Genomic DNA, 17,759 nt, shown 5'->3' with positions numbered 1-17,759 from the left:
CGAACATAGTCTTAGCGGCTTTTGAGAACCTGTCAGTTAGATCTGGAATGCCCAGGTGTGTGTGCTAAATTTGGGTCTGATCCGGGGTCAGTTTGATCGGCAATATCAGCATTGATGGGAAGTTATAATAAGAATTACAAAATTATCAAAAAATTATCGATTTCAAGCCGAAAATTATCAAAGATGAAAATGAACAGCACAATTTAGCATACTATCGACCAAATTCATTAGTATTTTTCATAGTACCTAATTGTTCTGACCCACTTTAGCGGGAACAGTTTTGGCCGATCGATATAATCATCGTAGAGTTGTGAGTGGTATTATTAAAAAGCCCGTCCAGCATAGAATATGGAACTAAAGGGATTTTTCTAATTTTCGTTTTTTATAGGGAGTTATCGAGGTTTTAAAATTTGTGAACATTAGACGTAATTCAGCTGTTTTGTTCACATTTTAGGTATTTTTGACCTAATTTTGGTCAATTTTTCTAAAATTTGTTGAAATTATTTACTGTTGTGTTATTAATTTTAACTCTAAAGACAGAAGAGGATTGCTGAATTGTTTGATCTGAGTTTTTTGGCTAGAATTTAGCTAAATTTTTCAAAATTCGACTTTTTTCGGGATCAAATATGGGACCAAATTTGCTCTTTAGCCCATTTGCTTTAAATTTGCTGGAATTAGATACCTTAAAACTGTGGTCATGTTCTTTTCCAGCTGACAAATGAGCTAATTGTGTAACCGCTGGCTACGATAACCTTTTGGAATTATAGTTTTGCTAGTTTTTTTGCAAATTTGAACTCGATAATCATACAAAATGCATTTTTCTTTTTGACAAACTGAAAAAGTTTGTTAAAAAGGGATCTATTTCACAACATTTTGAACAAATGAGTGTTCTTTTAAGACCCGGCGCAACATCTGGGCTGATCTTGATCTCCCCATGGGTCCTTACGATAAAAAGTTTTTGAGATTTTAAAGGGGTGCGACTTTTCAAAATATTTCCGCCATGTAGATGTTTTTTATGTAAACTTTTTTTGCTTACATGAATTTCAAATCCGGTCTCAATTAACGACAGAAAATATTTATAAAAACCGAGGTCCAACAAGATTGTTTCAGGATTTCAGAATTAATCTCAAGGTTTTGTGGCTCTGACCAATTTTTTTCGTAAAACTTTTTTATGTACTTCTTGAATTTTGCTTTCATTTGTTATCTTTTTGTAGCCCAATTACTTTAAGTCCCCAATCAAAAATCCAATTGTTTTTCAGACGGTTTAAAGGGACCTAGGTTATTATTCTTGCGGTTGTTATCTAAGGTCTGTTATGACTTTGAATAAATTGGTTTAAAGAAAGTATCGGTTTATTTTAGAACTTTGCCACTATTTTATCTTATTTCTCTCAACCCCGGACGCAGTCTTAGTAAAAACAGGCAGACACCAAGTTCATTTGATTTACAAATTATTGTCCGTAACGGTTTTATGATCAACCAGTGGTCTGTTTGTTTTGATACTACGCGTTTTTAATCTTTATAATTTGAGTTCATTTTGTTTCCTTGTCAAAAAATCACATTATTGACAAATCCAATTGGTGGAAAGCATAGTAGGGAAAACGAACAGTGTTGAAAAAAGACGTATCTGGATTTGTTAATTGTTTTTGTTAAATAGTTTATGCTCTTTTGGGCTGAGACACAAAGATATTGCGCAAAATGTTATGAATTTTTTGGTTTTTCCTGTGTTTGTCTTCCTTTTTGTTGTTTTACGCCATATACCTGATAAAGATAGCTCTCAATTGCTTTCTCATGACAAATAACTTAGTTAAGGATTTCAATTTAAAGCTGTTTGTTTTAATGACTTTAAAATTGATATTAGAAGAAAGTTATCAACTGTTTTCTTTTTTGCCATTATTTTTGTAACCTTGTAACTCAATCTCACTAATTTGAAATCTCAATTACTTTTGTTGGTTCAAATATTTTTGTTGGGCTTGGTTATACGTTGTGATTGATTGCTTCGAGTTTTTGATGTTAAAATGAAGAAAAAGTGACAAAATACAGTTCTCGCAGCCAAAATCTTATAATTATAGTGCCTTGAACAGTGTAATCTCGTAAAATTGTTTAAAGTTTTGACTTTTTTATATATTTTGTTGTTAATATGTGTCGTGACTTAGTCTCGTTGTTAATAAACCCAATTGGTTCCCTGAGGTATTGCTTCTTTTGTTGAATTACCCGTCGCTGTTTGTTGAATTTTTAATTATGTTATGAATTTTGAAAATTTTTGTTTTAAAAAAATATTTGGGTTTTTGAGCTGCGTCATTTTTTAAATAATTTATCGGCCGATTTGTAGCTCAGTCTCTGTAAAGACTGGTCAGAACCCGTTTTCAGTGAACTATAAATTAGTTTCTTTAACGGTTTTAGCTTCAAACATATGTTTCTCTGCTTTTACTACTGTTACGAGATTTCGTAAAAAATTTGATTTTTTTAAATTTGTTCATTTTACAGAATTTTTTATTCTTTTTAGTTTATAAAAATAATTGTAAGTCCCATTGACGTTGAAATTTTGCGCAATTGAACATTGGATAATGACGTGTCTCAATTACTTCTTATGGAGACATAAATGAACCTTTTATGGATTTCAGTTGATATCTAATGACATTAATAACGGTGAAATTAATTTTTTTTTCAGAAATAAAAACGTATTTTTGAACTGCGCACCTCTTTGTTATTTTTGTGGAACTGTTAACCAGTCTCATTGAAGACATGTCCCATATCTTTCTAATGAAGTATAGGTTGAATTGTTTCGTTTATGTTTTATCTGATTCGAGTTAGATTTTGTTACGATTTTATTTATTAAAGACATCATGTTTTGGTTGCTGTTTGATATTTGTTATTTGCCTTTCTAGTACTCCTATTATCAACAACGTTCATCGGCCCTCTAGGCTGGCATTATTGTATTCCAACGGTTGTTTATGGAACGATATCTAGATTTTTGAAAGTTTTCTATCTCTTCATCATTTGGTAGCCAATTAAGTCAAGAATGTGGATGAGCGGGGTCGGAACTTTATGTGCGTACGCACATTGCCGAGCCTCCTTGTCTAATATTTATAATCAACAAATTCCCGAAATTTATAGTCATATTCAGGAAAAAATGAAAGCGCGCTTTATAAGCACCATTTTCCCTGAATATGACTATGTATTTCGGGATTTTGTTAACTATACTATTAGATTAGGCGCCATGAATTCTAATGTTACCAGTGATTTTAGTCAATATTATTCTGCACTTCTTGATCCATTTTCGTTTTTTTGTCCTTTTTGAACTTGAAGCTTAATTTCGGATGCTTTACCGGTATCTTTGTCTTGATGACGTCATTTATGAGTTTCTTTTTGACTGCGGTCTTTAATTTGTGCAATATTTTCTAAATGGCGCCATTTTTGTTCAAATAGTTTTTAATGACGTCATTCTTTTGAATTTCAATCTTGGTGACGTCATTTCAGGTTCGACCCGCTAATGACATGAGAAGAGATTTTAACTACGTTTCCACATCAGTAACAGTCTCTGAGCACGCAACTGTGGGCACTGCTCTCTTTGACAACCAGATCAGTACCTGTCTCGACTCAGATGGAGGAGTGAGCGACCATGCCGTGTGTTACTTCTCAATTGTAACCGTCCAACCAGGTAAGCTGAATCCCATATATAGGTTATGTATACCGCGAGCCTTAAAGTGCACGTTTTTGTTGTATTTCAAAATCTGTCGTTGTGTAAAAAATTGTCATTTCAATTCTGGCACTGTTAACTTTTTGGCATTTTAAATATTGTTTGTGAGTTTTTTCATTGAAAACAAACAACCCAGGTTTTGGTCCAGACCCAAATTGAGCTATGATCAGACCCAATCGAGCGCACACCCCTGTGTTCCCAGACCGAAATTACAGGGTCTGGAAAGCGGTTCGAGCGCACAATAGTCTGGACCATGGTCTGATTTCGGTCTGATCAGAGGTCAATTCGGTCTGGACGGTCTGATCATAGTCTTTATAGTCTGGACCATGGTCTGTGTTCGGTCTGATCAGAGGTCAATTCGGTCTGGAAGGTCTGATTTCGAGTGCATTTTTTTCAAATTTTTTTGTTTTTTTTTTATTGAGGGATGTTGGCTCTGCCAAGAGGCAACAATAAAGCAGCGTTCCGATCAGACACTCATCTAAAGTCCGATGACTCTGATCAGAAACAAGGAGTCCAGCTGATAGCAAATGCCGGTCCCCTCAAGAGGAAATTTTGATTAACTGAAGACCACGAGGTTTCTTGTGGAAAACTGTCTAAGTTCATCCATTGAGTCAGAAAAATGAACTAAGGGGTATGGTAAATAAAGTTTTTTTCTCAACAGTTAAGTTTCGTTTTCATTAGCAATATTTTCAGAATTGGCTTTTCCTTAGATGATTTTAAAGCACCAAACACCAGTTTTTTATGAAATGAATATATTATAGCAAAATTAAGAGATTTGTTCATAACTAAAACCTTTCTCTGATCAGACTATTTTGAGCGCACATGAGTCTGATCATAGTCTGATTAAGGTCTGGGCAATGGTCTGAAATTGAGTCTGGACCATGGTCTGAAGATGGTCTGATCATAGTCTGTTTATAGTCTGGACAATGGTCTGAGTTTGGGTCTGATCATAAGCGCACTATAGTCTGATCAGAGGACATTTTGGTCTGGAAAGTCTGATCAGAGATCATTTTGGTCTCGATGATCTGATCAGAGGTAACTTAGGTCTGGAAAGTCTGATCAGAGGTCATTTCAGTCTGCATAGTCTGATCATAGCTCAATTTGGGTCTGGACCTAAACCTGGGAAGTCAAATTTGTAATGAACGTTTGTAAATATTAAACCCTAAACTTTTGTCCTAAAGTGTGTAAAAACGTTATCTGCCAATAGAAATGTTTCGAAATTCGAATTCGGTTTGCTGTCTTTGAAACCTCTAATCAGTTAATTAATGTTTCGTTTTGCAATTATCAAAATCCATGCTCATATTTTCTTTGAATTTTTAATTAAGGCAAAATATCAGCTTCAGTTGTTTTGAAACACTGTTTCAATAACAATGTAAGGTTGGTTTTCAATTAGATCTATTCTAAACAGGTAGGTCTATGACCTTAGAATTTTTCTCATTTTTACAGCTCTAGTAAATGACAACCAATTGAGTCTTATCCTTAAAGCCGTTGGTCAACCTTGCAGGCAAAATTTTTGCTAGGAGCGAGGTGATTATTAGTTGGTAATTTTTTCTTGTAATTCCTTAAATAGCAATTGGTTTAGTTCTACTCATTTTTCCGGATTTTTTGTTATAAAAATTTGGATTTTTTGCCGAAAAAAAAACAGAATTATTTCAAAGTTTGAGAACCTTCAATTGCCGCAATTTTTGATAAAATTTTACTAGTCTGTAAACATTTGGAGCAGCCCCGTACCTAGGTCGCAGTGAGTTTCAGCGCTGTACCATTGACTTTCAATTGTAACCAGTACTGTACCAGACAAATAGCAGTGTAAATAAATTTGCCAGTCTGCCCAGAGTCGATTAAGAAAAATCGCAGTCTGTTTTTTTTCTTCGCAGCATCATTTACATTATTGGTTAACACTGCACAGAATGTCTCAGTTCAGACTGTACAGACGAAGAACTAACAGACTGTACATAGCAAATTTTGAAAATTTCGAATGACTGATATCATGCATGAAATTTTCAACGTGTCGATACCCGGAGCTGCGTTCTAGCCTAACTTGTACATACTACACCACAATTAACTGACACATCGACTTCCACCGACTTCCGCCGACCTCCGCCGACTTCCGACATCCGCCGACTTCCACCGACCTCCGCCGACTTCCACCGACTTCCGACCTCCGCCGACTTCCACCGACCTCCGCCGACTTCCACCGACTTCCGACCTCCGCCGACTTCCACCGACCTCCGCCGACTTCCACCGACCTCCGCCGACTTCCACCGACTTCCGACCTCCGCCGACTTCCACCGACCTCCGCCGACTTCCACCGACCTCCGCCGACTTCCACCGACCTCCGCCGACTTCCACCGACCTCCGCCGACTTCCACCGACCTCCGCCGACTTCCACCGACCTCTGCCGACTTCCGACCTCCGCCGACTTCCACCGACCTCCGCCGACTTCCGACCTCCGCCGACCTCCACCGACCTCCGCCGTTTCTACCTGATTGATGTGAATGCACCAGTGTATTTATGTTAACCTTTTTCCAGTGTTTGAATAGTAGACTCAATGGTCTTCATATGTTGTGTATTTCAGATTTGATTGAGACTTGTGTTTGAACTTTGTGTTTGTTGAACCGACTTTGATTTTGAATTGTTTGGATTGTATCAAGATGGAACAGATTGTTATTAAAGTGGAGTTACACGAGTCGATTATGAAATGCAGGGGGGAAATAATGTTTGTTGTTGCGGATCCTGAAGAGAAGACGTGCCATGGAATACTGACAGTGAGGAAGGTGTTCGACATCGATAACGAACGAATGGATCGAGTACGGAATTTGCGAAAAAGACGGGCACCTGATGCGAGTGTGAGTACTGTAGTGAATGGTCGGAAGGGGAGGCGAGGAAGACTTTAGTGACGCCTGTCGTTTTCATTTTGACAAGCATGGAGAGGGTTACCGCCATATGGCGGCACTTATTCTTTCGGTATTGAGAGAATTCGCAAAAGATAACTGATTGGATGCCTTTATACTTCCGTTGCCTTTATGATATACGTGACCTTAATATTGCCTTGTGTTCAGTTGCGTTGGCCCTTAATATCCGTGACCTTAATATTGCCTTATGTGTTCAGTTGCGTTAGCCCTTAATATCCGTGACCTTAATATTGTGTTCAGTTGGTTTAACTAATTGACTTCAGTTATTTCCCCAATCTGTTCTTTTCTACCCGACTCAGAATTGTTTTCAGCCATCAAGCTGTTTTCGCAATCAGCAGCCATCAATGTTCTACCAATGTTCTATATCAAAGTTCTATCAATGTTCTATATCAAAGTTCTATCAATGTTCTATATCAAAGTTCAATCAATGTTCTATAAACGTTCTTAGTGTTTGTCGAACCACTGGTGCTGCTGTGTTATTTTGTTTCAGATTACTAAATATGATACTCTGGTGAATTGACTATTATTTGTACGGCTCGAATTCGGCGACTGGAGCGACGTGTGACACGCTCGAATTCGATCCACCCCTTCAGTGGACCATCTTTTCCCACTTTTCCCGTGTGGGCGCGATTTTCCCAGGATTTGTGAAGTTGGCCACCTTTTTCACTGACCCTCCAGGTAGAGCTGCAAGCTATATTTACCAATTTAAAGCAAATTTGAAGTGCAATTCCAGCTAGAAGAACAGAGGAGAACAAAGAACAGAGAACAAAGAACAGAGAACTATAGAACGTATTTTTAATTCATGTCGTTTATAAATTCATGTCGTTTATAAATTCATGTCGTTTATAATTCCTTCATTTATAAATTCGATCCATTTATAAATTTATAAATCCTTCATTTATAAATTCGATCCATTATAAATTTATAAATCCTTTATAAATTCATATCTTTTCCCCTTCCTTTCCTTTTTACTTCAAAGGTGCAAATAGTGCAAAGAGATGATAGTGCGCATGGATTTAGTAATAAAAGAGATTCAATAAAAGAGTAGAGTAGAGTTTGTAGTAGAGCGAGAACAATTAGGGGCAATTATCTCGCGTTAGCAGATTGAGTTTGTTCACGCTCAAGTGGTTTGTAATTACGCCTGGCCAGGTCAAAATCAGACTGGCGCCACTTATGTGCATCTTACGAGCAGTCTGTTGCAAGTACATGTACATGTAAGATACATTAGGCGAGAAAGAATGTGCATAAAATTTGCATGCATATGACTCATTAGGTTGATAAAATACAGCCTATACATAACCAGAAGTGACATGTACATAGTAATGATCTTCAAAAAATGCATGATGCAAATTTTACTGATACAGGGCTGAATTCGACTCACAGTTAGGTACGGGGCACGACTGCCGAGAAAGATCAAATTTACTACCATCAAGACCCTAGCCAGTCGTTTTATATCAATTTGCCTGAAAAAAGTTGGATGTGTCTTGTGCAGCTTAATTTGAATACATAATAGCCAAACAAGAGGCTAAGTTACTAAAAAATTTCTGTCCGCTTAACACCATTTCAGATCAAATGTATGTTGATCTTCAAGTGTGCGTTTGCTTTATCGAGTTATTAATCACCAAGCGGAAACCAGAATTGTGTTTGGCAATTCTGATTGGCCAGTCATAAAATTTCTTTACCTTCTTTCGTTTTACGTTTTCCATTGCAAAACTGTTCATAGTCCTTATTCGTAGAAAAGAATTGGGGCAAATAATTTAATGATCAATCTGAGGAGAGAAATTCGGTAGCACGGACAAAGTATTTTTGTTCAGAAATTTTGGCCAGAAATCATTTTGTCCCGAAATCAGGATTTTGTGCCGTATTTTGTCTAGAAATTTGCATGTTTTTTATGGAAAAAGGAAAGATATAGTCCAATTGCTCCAGAACGAATTATGAAACATATGGTATTGTGTGTCTGTTATTGAAATGTTTTTTCACGACCGTTTCGACTGTGCCAGTGACTTTTATTACACTTGACCTGTTGATTTTTTTTGCGTGGTGTAAGTTGCTTTTTCATTCACAATTTTGAGCGGCACGACAAAAGCGGCACGATATTCACAATAATAAAAGGCACGACAAAATCGGCTTCATTTTCCTCACAAGTGGCCTCCCAGTGAAATGAAACTTGAAACATCTTGATAAGAAGTTTATTAAAACTTGACAAATCTTGATAAGAACTTGGTAAGATTCTTGATAGGAAAACGTCAAGATATCTTCGGACATGTAAGATCTTTGCAAAATAATCAAGAAATAAGATCTTGATAAGATAAACAGGAAAGAATCTTTAAGATCTTAGCAAGATTTGTCAAGTTTTAGGGATTTGAAAACCAGAATTAATAATATTATGCAAGAACTGTCGGAAAATTTTCTCTAGTCGATTAAAAAAAATCGACATTGGGATTTTCCGGTTTGATCTGTGTGGTTCTTCCCTCCTCCTTTTTCATTCTGGTATGACTTGTGTAATTCTTCCAACCTCCTTTTTCATCCGGGGCTGGAGACCGGCAGTGGCGGAGTTACTGAAATAAGTTATTGGAGTACTGATATAGTAGTGAAATTACTGAAACTTCTTTTAATATCATTTGAAGCCCCTCAGTAAAACTGCTGCACCACTACTATGCATATACCCTCGTCCCGGGGACTGAAACAGGCTACAATAAAATCTCGCCCCATCAGTCTTTCGAGAGCAATTCCTAGGTTATGTTTGTGTTTCAGCTTCATTCGAGAGCCATTTCAACATAGACCCAATGAGTGGTGACATCTCATTGGCTCATCCACTCAACTTGGAGAGTCTACCGGGTGACTCCTCTATTCGAATACGCGTCACTGTTCAGAACTTTGGCGTAAGCAACCACTTACTTCTCTGCGTAAAAGTATATGTTAAAACATTTATACCAACTATCACCCCCGCCCTCTAAACACGCCCCGTCAGCTCTGCACCCCATCCCCCCTCCCCAGAATATAAAAATTACTATTCGTAATTGACATTGGCATTATCATGCCCCTATTTCATGCTAACAAAACCAATATAAACCAGTGTTAAAAAAGGTGTCTTTCTCATTATAGCTCCCCAGCTTAGTGGTCAGATAACGTCATAATACCATAATGGGGGTTATATAATAGTGGGGGGGGAGGAGGGGGGTAGCTTTAATGCGAAATACCAAAAAAATTTCATGTTAATTTGTGGAAGGAATGTGGAATCAAAAATTCATTCCGTGGGTGGAGGCAAGGAGGGGTCAGATCTAGCACTTACAATTGCAATGACGGCTCAATCGCCCTTTGACGGCAGGCGAAACAAATTATCGTCTATCAAATTTGAAGTAGAATAGAAATAATAAAAAAACATCAACACCTGTAGAAAATAACATGTAAGACAGTTTGATCAACTTTATTTAGGAGGATCAATCGCAAATAACAAAAACCACCGGGGGAGTAGCATTGTCTCTTACGGTCAGCGACGTGAACGAATTCGACCCTCTTGAGAGGTCCCATGCGCTTTACACAACAGTCCAGCAATCCGATGTCAATGTCGTGGTGTACACTTTCAACCTACTAGACCGAGACATAAGCGGGCCGAGTGTAACATTTTCAACAACTTCGACAGATTACACAGTTGGCACAACGAACGGCCAGGTTAGAGTTACAGACAAGTCTGCGATGCCTTTGGACGCGTTCAATTGTCCGACAGATGACGTAGTCTACGTTACTGCTGATCCCGGAGGTGGTGCAACTGTGCTCCAGATGACACTATACGTCGAAGCGGTTCCGGAGGACCTCAACATCCCAGTTTTTGATCCAACTTTGGCAGATTTTGGTCCGTTTATTGAGAAAGCTGATCCAGTTGGAACCACAATTGGAACCGTTAGAGTCAAAGATTTGGACTGTGGACTCTACGGAGCTGAGGGAACCAGATTTGAAGTCAAGAATGTCAACTCGAACCAAGATTGTTGCATAATTGTTAGAGGGGCAGCTGTTAATGGGTTTGTGACTGCAGACATAAAACTGAAGACGCAACTTGACTACAACGATATGGGTGCGGCGCTTCCTTTGGAAATTACAGCTTTCAGTGTCCGCGATCCTTTAAATACCGCAATTCAAGTTTCAGATACTATAAACGTCCTCATAACTGATACCAAAGATTACTACCCAAAGTGTACTAAAGCGTTTACAGCATATGTAGCAGAAACGCCGGCAATTGCTGGCTACGTTGTCACATCAATCGATTGCGATACTACGGGAAGTCCCGCGTATGTTTATTCACTCACGGATGCAACGTTTGAGATGAATGGAGCAGACGTCCAGATAAAGACGACCGGAAGTCTGGACTACGAAACGACGCCAGAATATGACATCACAGTCGACGTCGAAGTCACGGCTTCATCGTTTATCCAAGAAGTATTTGTCAAAATTTACGTTCAACCGATAAATGAAGATGCACCAGTCTGGTCCGGCTCAGCAACAATAACTGAACTGGAATCAGTGCTAGTTGGCACCGTATTGGGTATTTACAGCGTTGCGGATTCTGACACCGGAGGTCACGGGATCGATCCCGGCACGATACGTTTGGCCGATAACTTTGGTGGAACCTTCGAACTATTTGTTGAAAAAGCCACAGTTTTGGGTACTTCGTATGACGTTCAGTTGATCTTGGCCAAACCTCTGGACGCTGAAACGATCGCCAGTTACGGGTTGGTATTGACAGCCAGTGATCCTGCAACCACCCAAACTTACCCTGTGGCCTTGACCGTAACTGACGTTCCAGAATTCCCGCCTTCTTGTGCCGAAAGTGCAATTTTGGTCAGTATAGCCGAGCCAGTTTTGCCAACTACGGTTTTGACAAGTGCTCTGAACTGTGACGCTAATGACCAAGGTGAAACAGTGACGTACACAAGGCTGTCAGGTGATGCGAGGTTCAGTGTGAGCTCTACTACTGGGGTGGTGTCACTCATAAGTAAGTTGAATCCGTTTCTGAGCCAATGTTTAGTTTCAGAGCGAAACTGCTGTTAAAACTTTTGCGTCAGTTACTCTCAAACAAAGTTTGTAGCTAATATATTGATCCTGATGGCACTTTTATGCAATTTTTTGCGATAAACTTTTCTTGTAATTATTTTTTACTATTAATTGCACATAACCTTACTTTCTCTATGCGAACGTAAATTTAACTACGCGTTGTGTATAAAGTTGAGTTACCGTTTACAGTACGAAATTCTAACCTTTTTCTCAGATTCAAGTCTGTTTTTTTTAGTTCTCGTTCTAACTTATTTCAGGCAACAGTTTGGACTACGAGGCTTCAACCGAGTACAACATCCAGATCTCGGCTAGTGACGGATCCGGAGTCGTGAGAACTGTCTACGTCACAATTGAAGTCATCCCAGTCAATGACAATTCGCCCACTTTTGCCACTGCTAACTTGTGTAAGAATAATGTACATTGATTTACAAATGTGACTGATTTTTAATTGCTCTTGAACGAAGTTCATAGCAATTATTGTAAACGTGTCTTTTTACGACTCGAAGAGGAGTATTGAAATTCTACAGGTGTTTACGACTCGAAAAGGAGTATTGAGATTCTACAGGTTTTTACGACTCGAAGAGGAGTATTGAGATTCTACAGGTTTTTTTTTAGCAGAAAGCAAGTTTGTTCATGACTTGAATTTTGACTTCTTTCTGTTCGAGCATTTACCTCCGTTTTTGATTGTTGACTTCTGTTTTCGAACATTGGAGTTTAACAGTAGCTTCGTTTATAATGTATAATAATTAGGAACTGCTGGTAATGTTCAAGGTGAAGAGGTCAATTTGAGATTTTTTGTTCCTATATAAGCCACCCTAATTATCTAAACTACACCGCACAACTTCCTCACCACCTATCTACCCCCCGCCCCCCAAACACCTACCTACCACCCCCCACAACTCCCCGCATCCCCCCCCCAACTTACCCCCAACTAACCCTACCCCCTCCCTTCACCTAGCTACCCCCACCTACCCCCCAACTACCCCAGCACTACCCACCTCCCCAACTTATCTACTCACCCACCCCACCTAGCTCTCCCCGCACCTAAAAAGTTGTCGGCATTTTTAGAACACTTTAATGTGGTTTGTTGGGCTACTTTTGTTTTTTTTTCTCTTGTCTATTTTGATGTTCTGATTTCGGTAAGGTTAGGTTAGAGATTATAATGCTCGACGATTCGAGTCGTTTCCGGTATTCTACCGGCTATGTTTTTTATGCAAAATTTTTGCTTGACAATTTTGACTTTTCGAGTGACTTTTACGTCCTTGACTTTTTGCGTTTCGCGTGATCTAAAATTCTCTCTCAATCACAATTTCAAGCAGCTAAACTCAATTGGCGGCAATTCAATACGAAAAGTCAAATGAAAAGTGCGCCGAAACTGGTGTCATTTTTTTCTTTATATCTTAATAGTGGTATATGTTAAACTCTGTGGTTATTTGAAGCCCCTCATTGAACTTTTTAGTCCGATTTAAGCTCCCTCCCCCCCCCCCAAATGAAGCAGGCTGCAATTGATTAGAACTCCCATCAGTCGTTCGAGAGCAATTCTTCTGACGTTTAGTCGGTTATGTTCTATTCGTTAATGCAACAGTAGTAATACAACAGTCATTAACACAGTTCGCGTAATTTTTAGTATCAATGATCAGTTATTCGTAGAATAGCTATAAATGCACATGCAAAAAAACTGCACCCTTGTAAATAAAGCACACTATATTACTGCTTTAGACACTCGTAACTAATGGATTCACTCACTCAGCCTTCGCCCTCATTTCAATCCACTAATTGCTCCATAAGTCCAATTGCGGTACTCTAATTTACAAATATTTGCTCTTAATCTTTGATGTCTGCGATTTTAAACCACCGAAGCTGGAGGAGGAGAAGAATTTTGGCTGGAAGGGGTTTCTTAAGCCAATCGTAACTCAATGATTGTTGCAAAAATATTGAGTATGGGTGATATCATTTGAAAGTATTGATGTTTTGTCAAATTTTTAGTTTTCTGTTTTCTGTTTTCTTCACAGAGTTTTCTTCACCAAATTTTTTGTGAACAGTTAAAAACATGAAATGTCCAAATTTTGAACTTTTTAATTGCATATTTTCAATCATTAACTTGAAAATCTTCAAGTTAAGGATTGAACATATGCAATTAAAAAGTTCAAAATTTGGACATTTCAAGTGACGCAAAACTTGACACATCTTGATAAGTAACATACTAAAACGTGGTAAATATTGAAAAAATCTCGCCATTGCACTTGCTATGAAAAAACCAAGATAAGTACGAACTTGCTAGATCTTTGAATGGGTATCAAGAAACAAGATCTTGGCAAGATAACTCAGAAAGATTAACCATGACAAGCAAGACCTCCTATGTTACAAACATTATAAAGCACCTTTCAACGGTTTAGCACAAATTATCAAGATTTATCGAGAATCATCAAAAATTGTCCAAAAATTCAGCTCCCGTTAGTGTATTAATCAACAACTGAGCTTATTTTTCCAGTATAATAAATTTTTCTAGTTGATGGAAGTTGATGTATATAGCACACACTTTATTCCAGACTGCCAACGTGAAGGCTCCACTAAATTCCATGAAAACCCTTAAAAATCCAATAAATTAATCATTATTATAGCGAAATGCAAATAAAACAAAAGGTATAAATGTTCTCTGATTCCGTTTTGATGGAATTTTGCAAAAAAATCACACAGCAGTTAATACAACAGTTGGAAACACAGGAAACAACGGAAAAAACAATTAAACTTATATCTTTTAAATCTCGAAAAAAAATTATGAGAGCATTTTTTTTCAATCAGAAAGAACAGATTTCTGTTACTGGAACAGGCTACATAAAAAGGTTTGCATAAAAATGCGTCTATGTTTCTTTGTTTTTAAGTGAATTGGACTTGAACAATTTCCTAATTCGCAATGTATAGTAATTGTGAGGTATTGCTTGTTGTCTAAGATTCAAAATGACGCGGTCATTGTTGCAAAATTTTCAATTGATAACTGTCCATTCCATACAGACACCTCTATATATCTAACCCCACCAATAGAAACCGGCACTCCAAACCAACCCCCAACTCTCTTTCCCTTCACATCACATGCCTAAGACAAACGCCCACTGCTTACCTCCTCTCATGCCGGCGCCTGAAATTAACCAATAATCCCAGCCCACCCCTAACCCTTTTCTATACCTTCCCCCACCCACGGCTCTAGCCGATATTATTACCTAGAACCTCTGATTTTCTTGCCCTCTTTATCCCCAACCCACCTCAGCCTACCTAGCCCTCTCCCCCCGCCTACATGTGAAGGGACCTAGCAACCCCCCCCCCCCCCCCACAAACTTCTCCCATCCCCAAACCTACCTATCCTGCACACGCGCCTACCCCATTCACCGTTATTGCCACCTAAACTAAAAGCAGTTTCTGCAAATTGTTTAAATTTACTTTTCTGTCTTCAGCTTTATTTGGCAATTATTTTTGTTTTTCTCTTTTTTGATATTTTTAATAGATGTTATTTTATTTTAGATATTATTTTGTACGACTCTTTGAGTTGTTTTCTGTATTCTCTTGTTATCTTCTTTATGCAACAGTTTTGCTTAACCATTTTTGTGCTTTTGCTCTGGATCATTCTTTGACTTCTCGAATTACTTTTTCACGTTTATTTTCGCTTGTCACCCGGAGGACGGGAGTTTGAATACGTCATTAGGCCGATTTTTCTGCACCCATTAAGAGAAGTTTAAATAGACTACAGCTCCTGAGTTCAATTGCGCCGCCTGTCGTTCGAGAGAAGTTTGCTCGACGTCAGTCAGTTTATTCTTACTTAGCTCACTTACTTACTTGCTCACCAAGCTAACCATTGAGTTGGCGTTAATTTTTACTTATCTCCACAAGAGTTGCGGGACGTATCGACAATGAACAGAACTTCTTCGGTTTAAAAAGATCCAATTCGCTTAACGAAAACAACCTATGATGACGATGTTTCACAATTGAATAGATGATTTTCAAGTATGCTACGATGTTGAAGTAATAAGCTCCGTGGAAGCACATGCCTATTTTAAAATTACAAAATTACGTAACTTTAAATCGTCTTTTCTCATTTATGAAAAGAATGTGATGCAATCAATTATGATCGACAATTAAGATGAAATACTTTAGATGGCAATAATTGCAGACGTGATCACAAATTAAATATTTTCTAAACATAAGTAGTGAACAAAAATAGAAATAGTATAATTGGAAACCAGTCAGCATTAAAAATGTGAAAATACCGAACATAATTGGGATAACTATCTTCTACAATAGTTTATTAGTGGTTCTATCATAAAAGTAGAAACTGAAATTTTCCCCTTTTTTCGTTTTAGCCCCGATTACCCTATCAGAATCAACAGAATTGGGAACTCTGGTGGTTACAGTTGCTGCTAGTGACTCTGATGTTGATAATGCCAATACTCAGCACTCATATCTTATCTATCAAATATGCAACAACGTCGAAGCTCAAGGTCTGTTTCAGTCCTCATTCTAAGACCCCCGGACAACTTGGTCAGATCCTCTTGGGTCGCTCTAGTGTGAAATTAGAGCATCTCTAGTCAATAAGTAAAACAAAACTTAAAAGATCTGACAAAGATTCTTGCGAACATGCATTATTCTTAAAAGCTCCTTTCAGAATCTTAAAATATTTCGTATGAATTATGCATGATCTTACAATACTTATATGAATTAGGCAAAAATCTTACAAGATTAAAGCAAAGTTTGGGTCGACTATAAGAAGCCTAACAAAAATGCGCCACAAAACTTTATGAAAACTAACTCTCTTAACTTGCTCTTATAATTTCAATCGGCTAAATGTAAATGTAATTGGTTCATAGATGGCTTCAATTTTCCTTTTATCTATATTAAGGTCTTCTGCAGTAACCGCTACAGGTGTGCACCTTTCAAAGCTGTTTAAAGAACTTATTGTGCATAGAATTATTCCACATTGTCGCCGAGGGTCCCGAAAGAGGCGAACTATACCTGACATCAGAGCTGGACTATGAGAAAATGACAGAGATCACATTCGAAGTATGTGCCACGAACCCTAGTGAACCCACGAGTGCTAATCCGACTGCAACCCAGACATTGACAGTGTCTGTCACGAATGTGAACGACAATGCTCCCAATTGTGTGTCGTGTCCAGTTGCCGTCAATGTTGACGAAAATGCTGGGACAGGTAATAAAACTTTACAATTTAAGACAAAAGAATTTAAAATTTTAAAATTCTTCTTAACTCTTTCACTCTTTTTTTTTGAGGGGGGATCTTCGACATTGATCATAGTATAATTCTGCCATTAATTGAGGGTCCTTATATTTTAGACCCACTCAAGACGTGGCAGGTTCCTATAAAATGAATGAAGGAAAAAAAAACTTGTATACAAAAATTGGCCCATACAACTCGATGCAATTTGAAAATCAAGTGCACTTCCCTCCATTATATTGTGATCAGCTGCAATTTTGCTGTTGCATTTTTTTGTTTGTTGTACTTATTTTGTAATGAAACTGCAAACTGGCCTTCAAAAACTAGTACAAAAATCTTCAAAGTTTTAAGTTAGTTATAAGTTTTAACCGATACAATTATGTAATTTCAGTGACGTCAGTTGACCTTGGCTGTTCTGACCCAGACGGAGACGCTTTCTCGTACAGCTTCAGTGTCGGCACTTACCTCTCCCAAACTGGTGGAAAATTGGTCATACAATCGGTAAGAGATATATTTTAGGTTTTGGTATTGTAGGTAACTATGTAGAAGTTGCAAAATGGCGACCTTTTCTGTCTGTTACGATTTACAATGACCTTTGATGCAATGACCTTCAATGCAATCCGAGCAAGATGAGGAAAAAAAGGATAATTAACCACGTGCTGAAACCAAATGTTCATAATTTCAAACGATATTATCAAAATCACTTGGTCTTTTCGAGCTTGAGATTCTTAAGCATAAAGCATTACAAAGCAATTCAAGCAAAATATTAATTTAATGCTGCATCGCAACATTGTCGAATAATCGTTTTTTTCTATGGCCAGTGAATTCAAAGACGTTTTAAAATTGTTGCAGGCCAATTAACGCGTCTAATATAACAATA

At 37.9% G+C, this 17,759-nt stretch overlaps 1 protein-coding gene across 2 annotated transcripts in view; it reads left to right on the top strand.

The window, feature by feature from the left end:
- LOC142352298 (protocadherin Fat 4-like) overlaps positions 1-17,759 on the top strand; it is a 103,732-nt gene that overhangs the window by 63,484 nt on the left and 22,489 nt on the right. For both annotated transcript variants that reach the window (XM_075404825.1, XM_075404824.1), the window contains exons 35-41: positions 3,478-3,658; positions 9,364-9,491; positions 10,045-11,599; positions 11,916-12,062; positions 16,011-16,148; positions 16,613-16,855; positions 17,271-17,380. In XM_075404825.1, coding sequence (XP_075260940.1) covers positions 3,478-3,658; positions 9,364-9,491; positions 10,045-11,599; positions 11,916-12,062; positions 16,011-16,148; positions 16,613-16,855; positions 17,271-17,380 — 2,502 coding nt within the window. The remainder of the gene's footprint in view (positions 1-3,477; positions 3,659-9,363; positions 9,492-10,044; positions 11,600-11,915; positions 12,063-16,010; positions 16,149-16,612; positions 16,856-17,270; positions 17,381-17,759) is intronic.

Source organism: Convolutriloba macropyga, chromosome 13, assembly GCF_964194025.1.
Source record: "Convolutriloba macropyga chromosome 13, txConMacr16.3, whole genome shotgun sequence".
Classification (NCBI taxonomy): domain Eukaryota; kingdom Metazoa; phylum Xenacoelomorpha; order Acoela; family Convolutidae; genus Convolutriloba; species Convolutriloba macropyga.
This window is presented reverse-complemented; position numbering and strand designations above follow the sequence as displayed.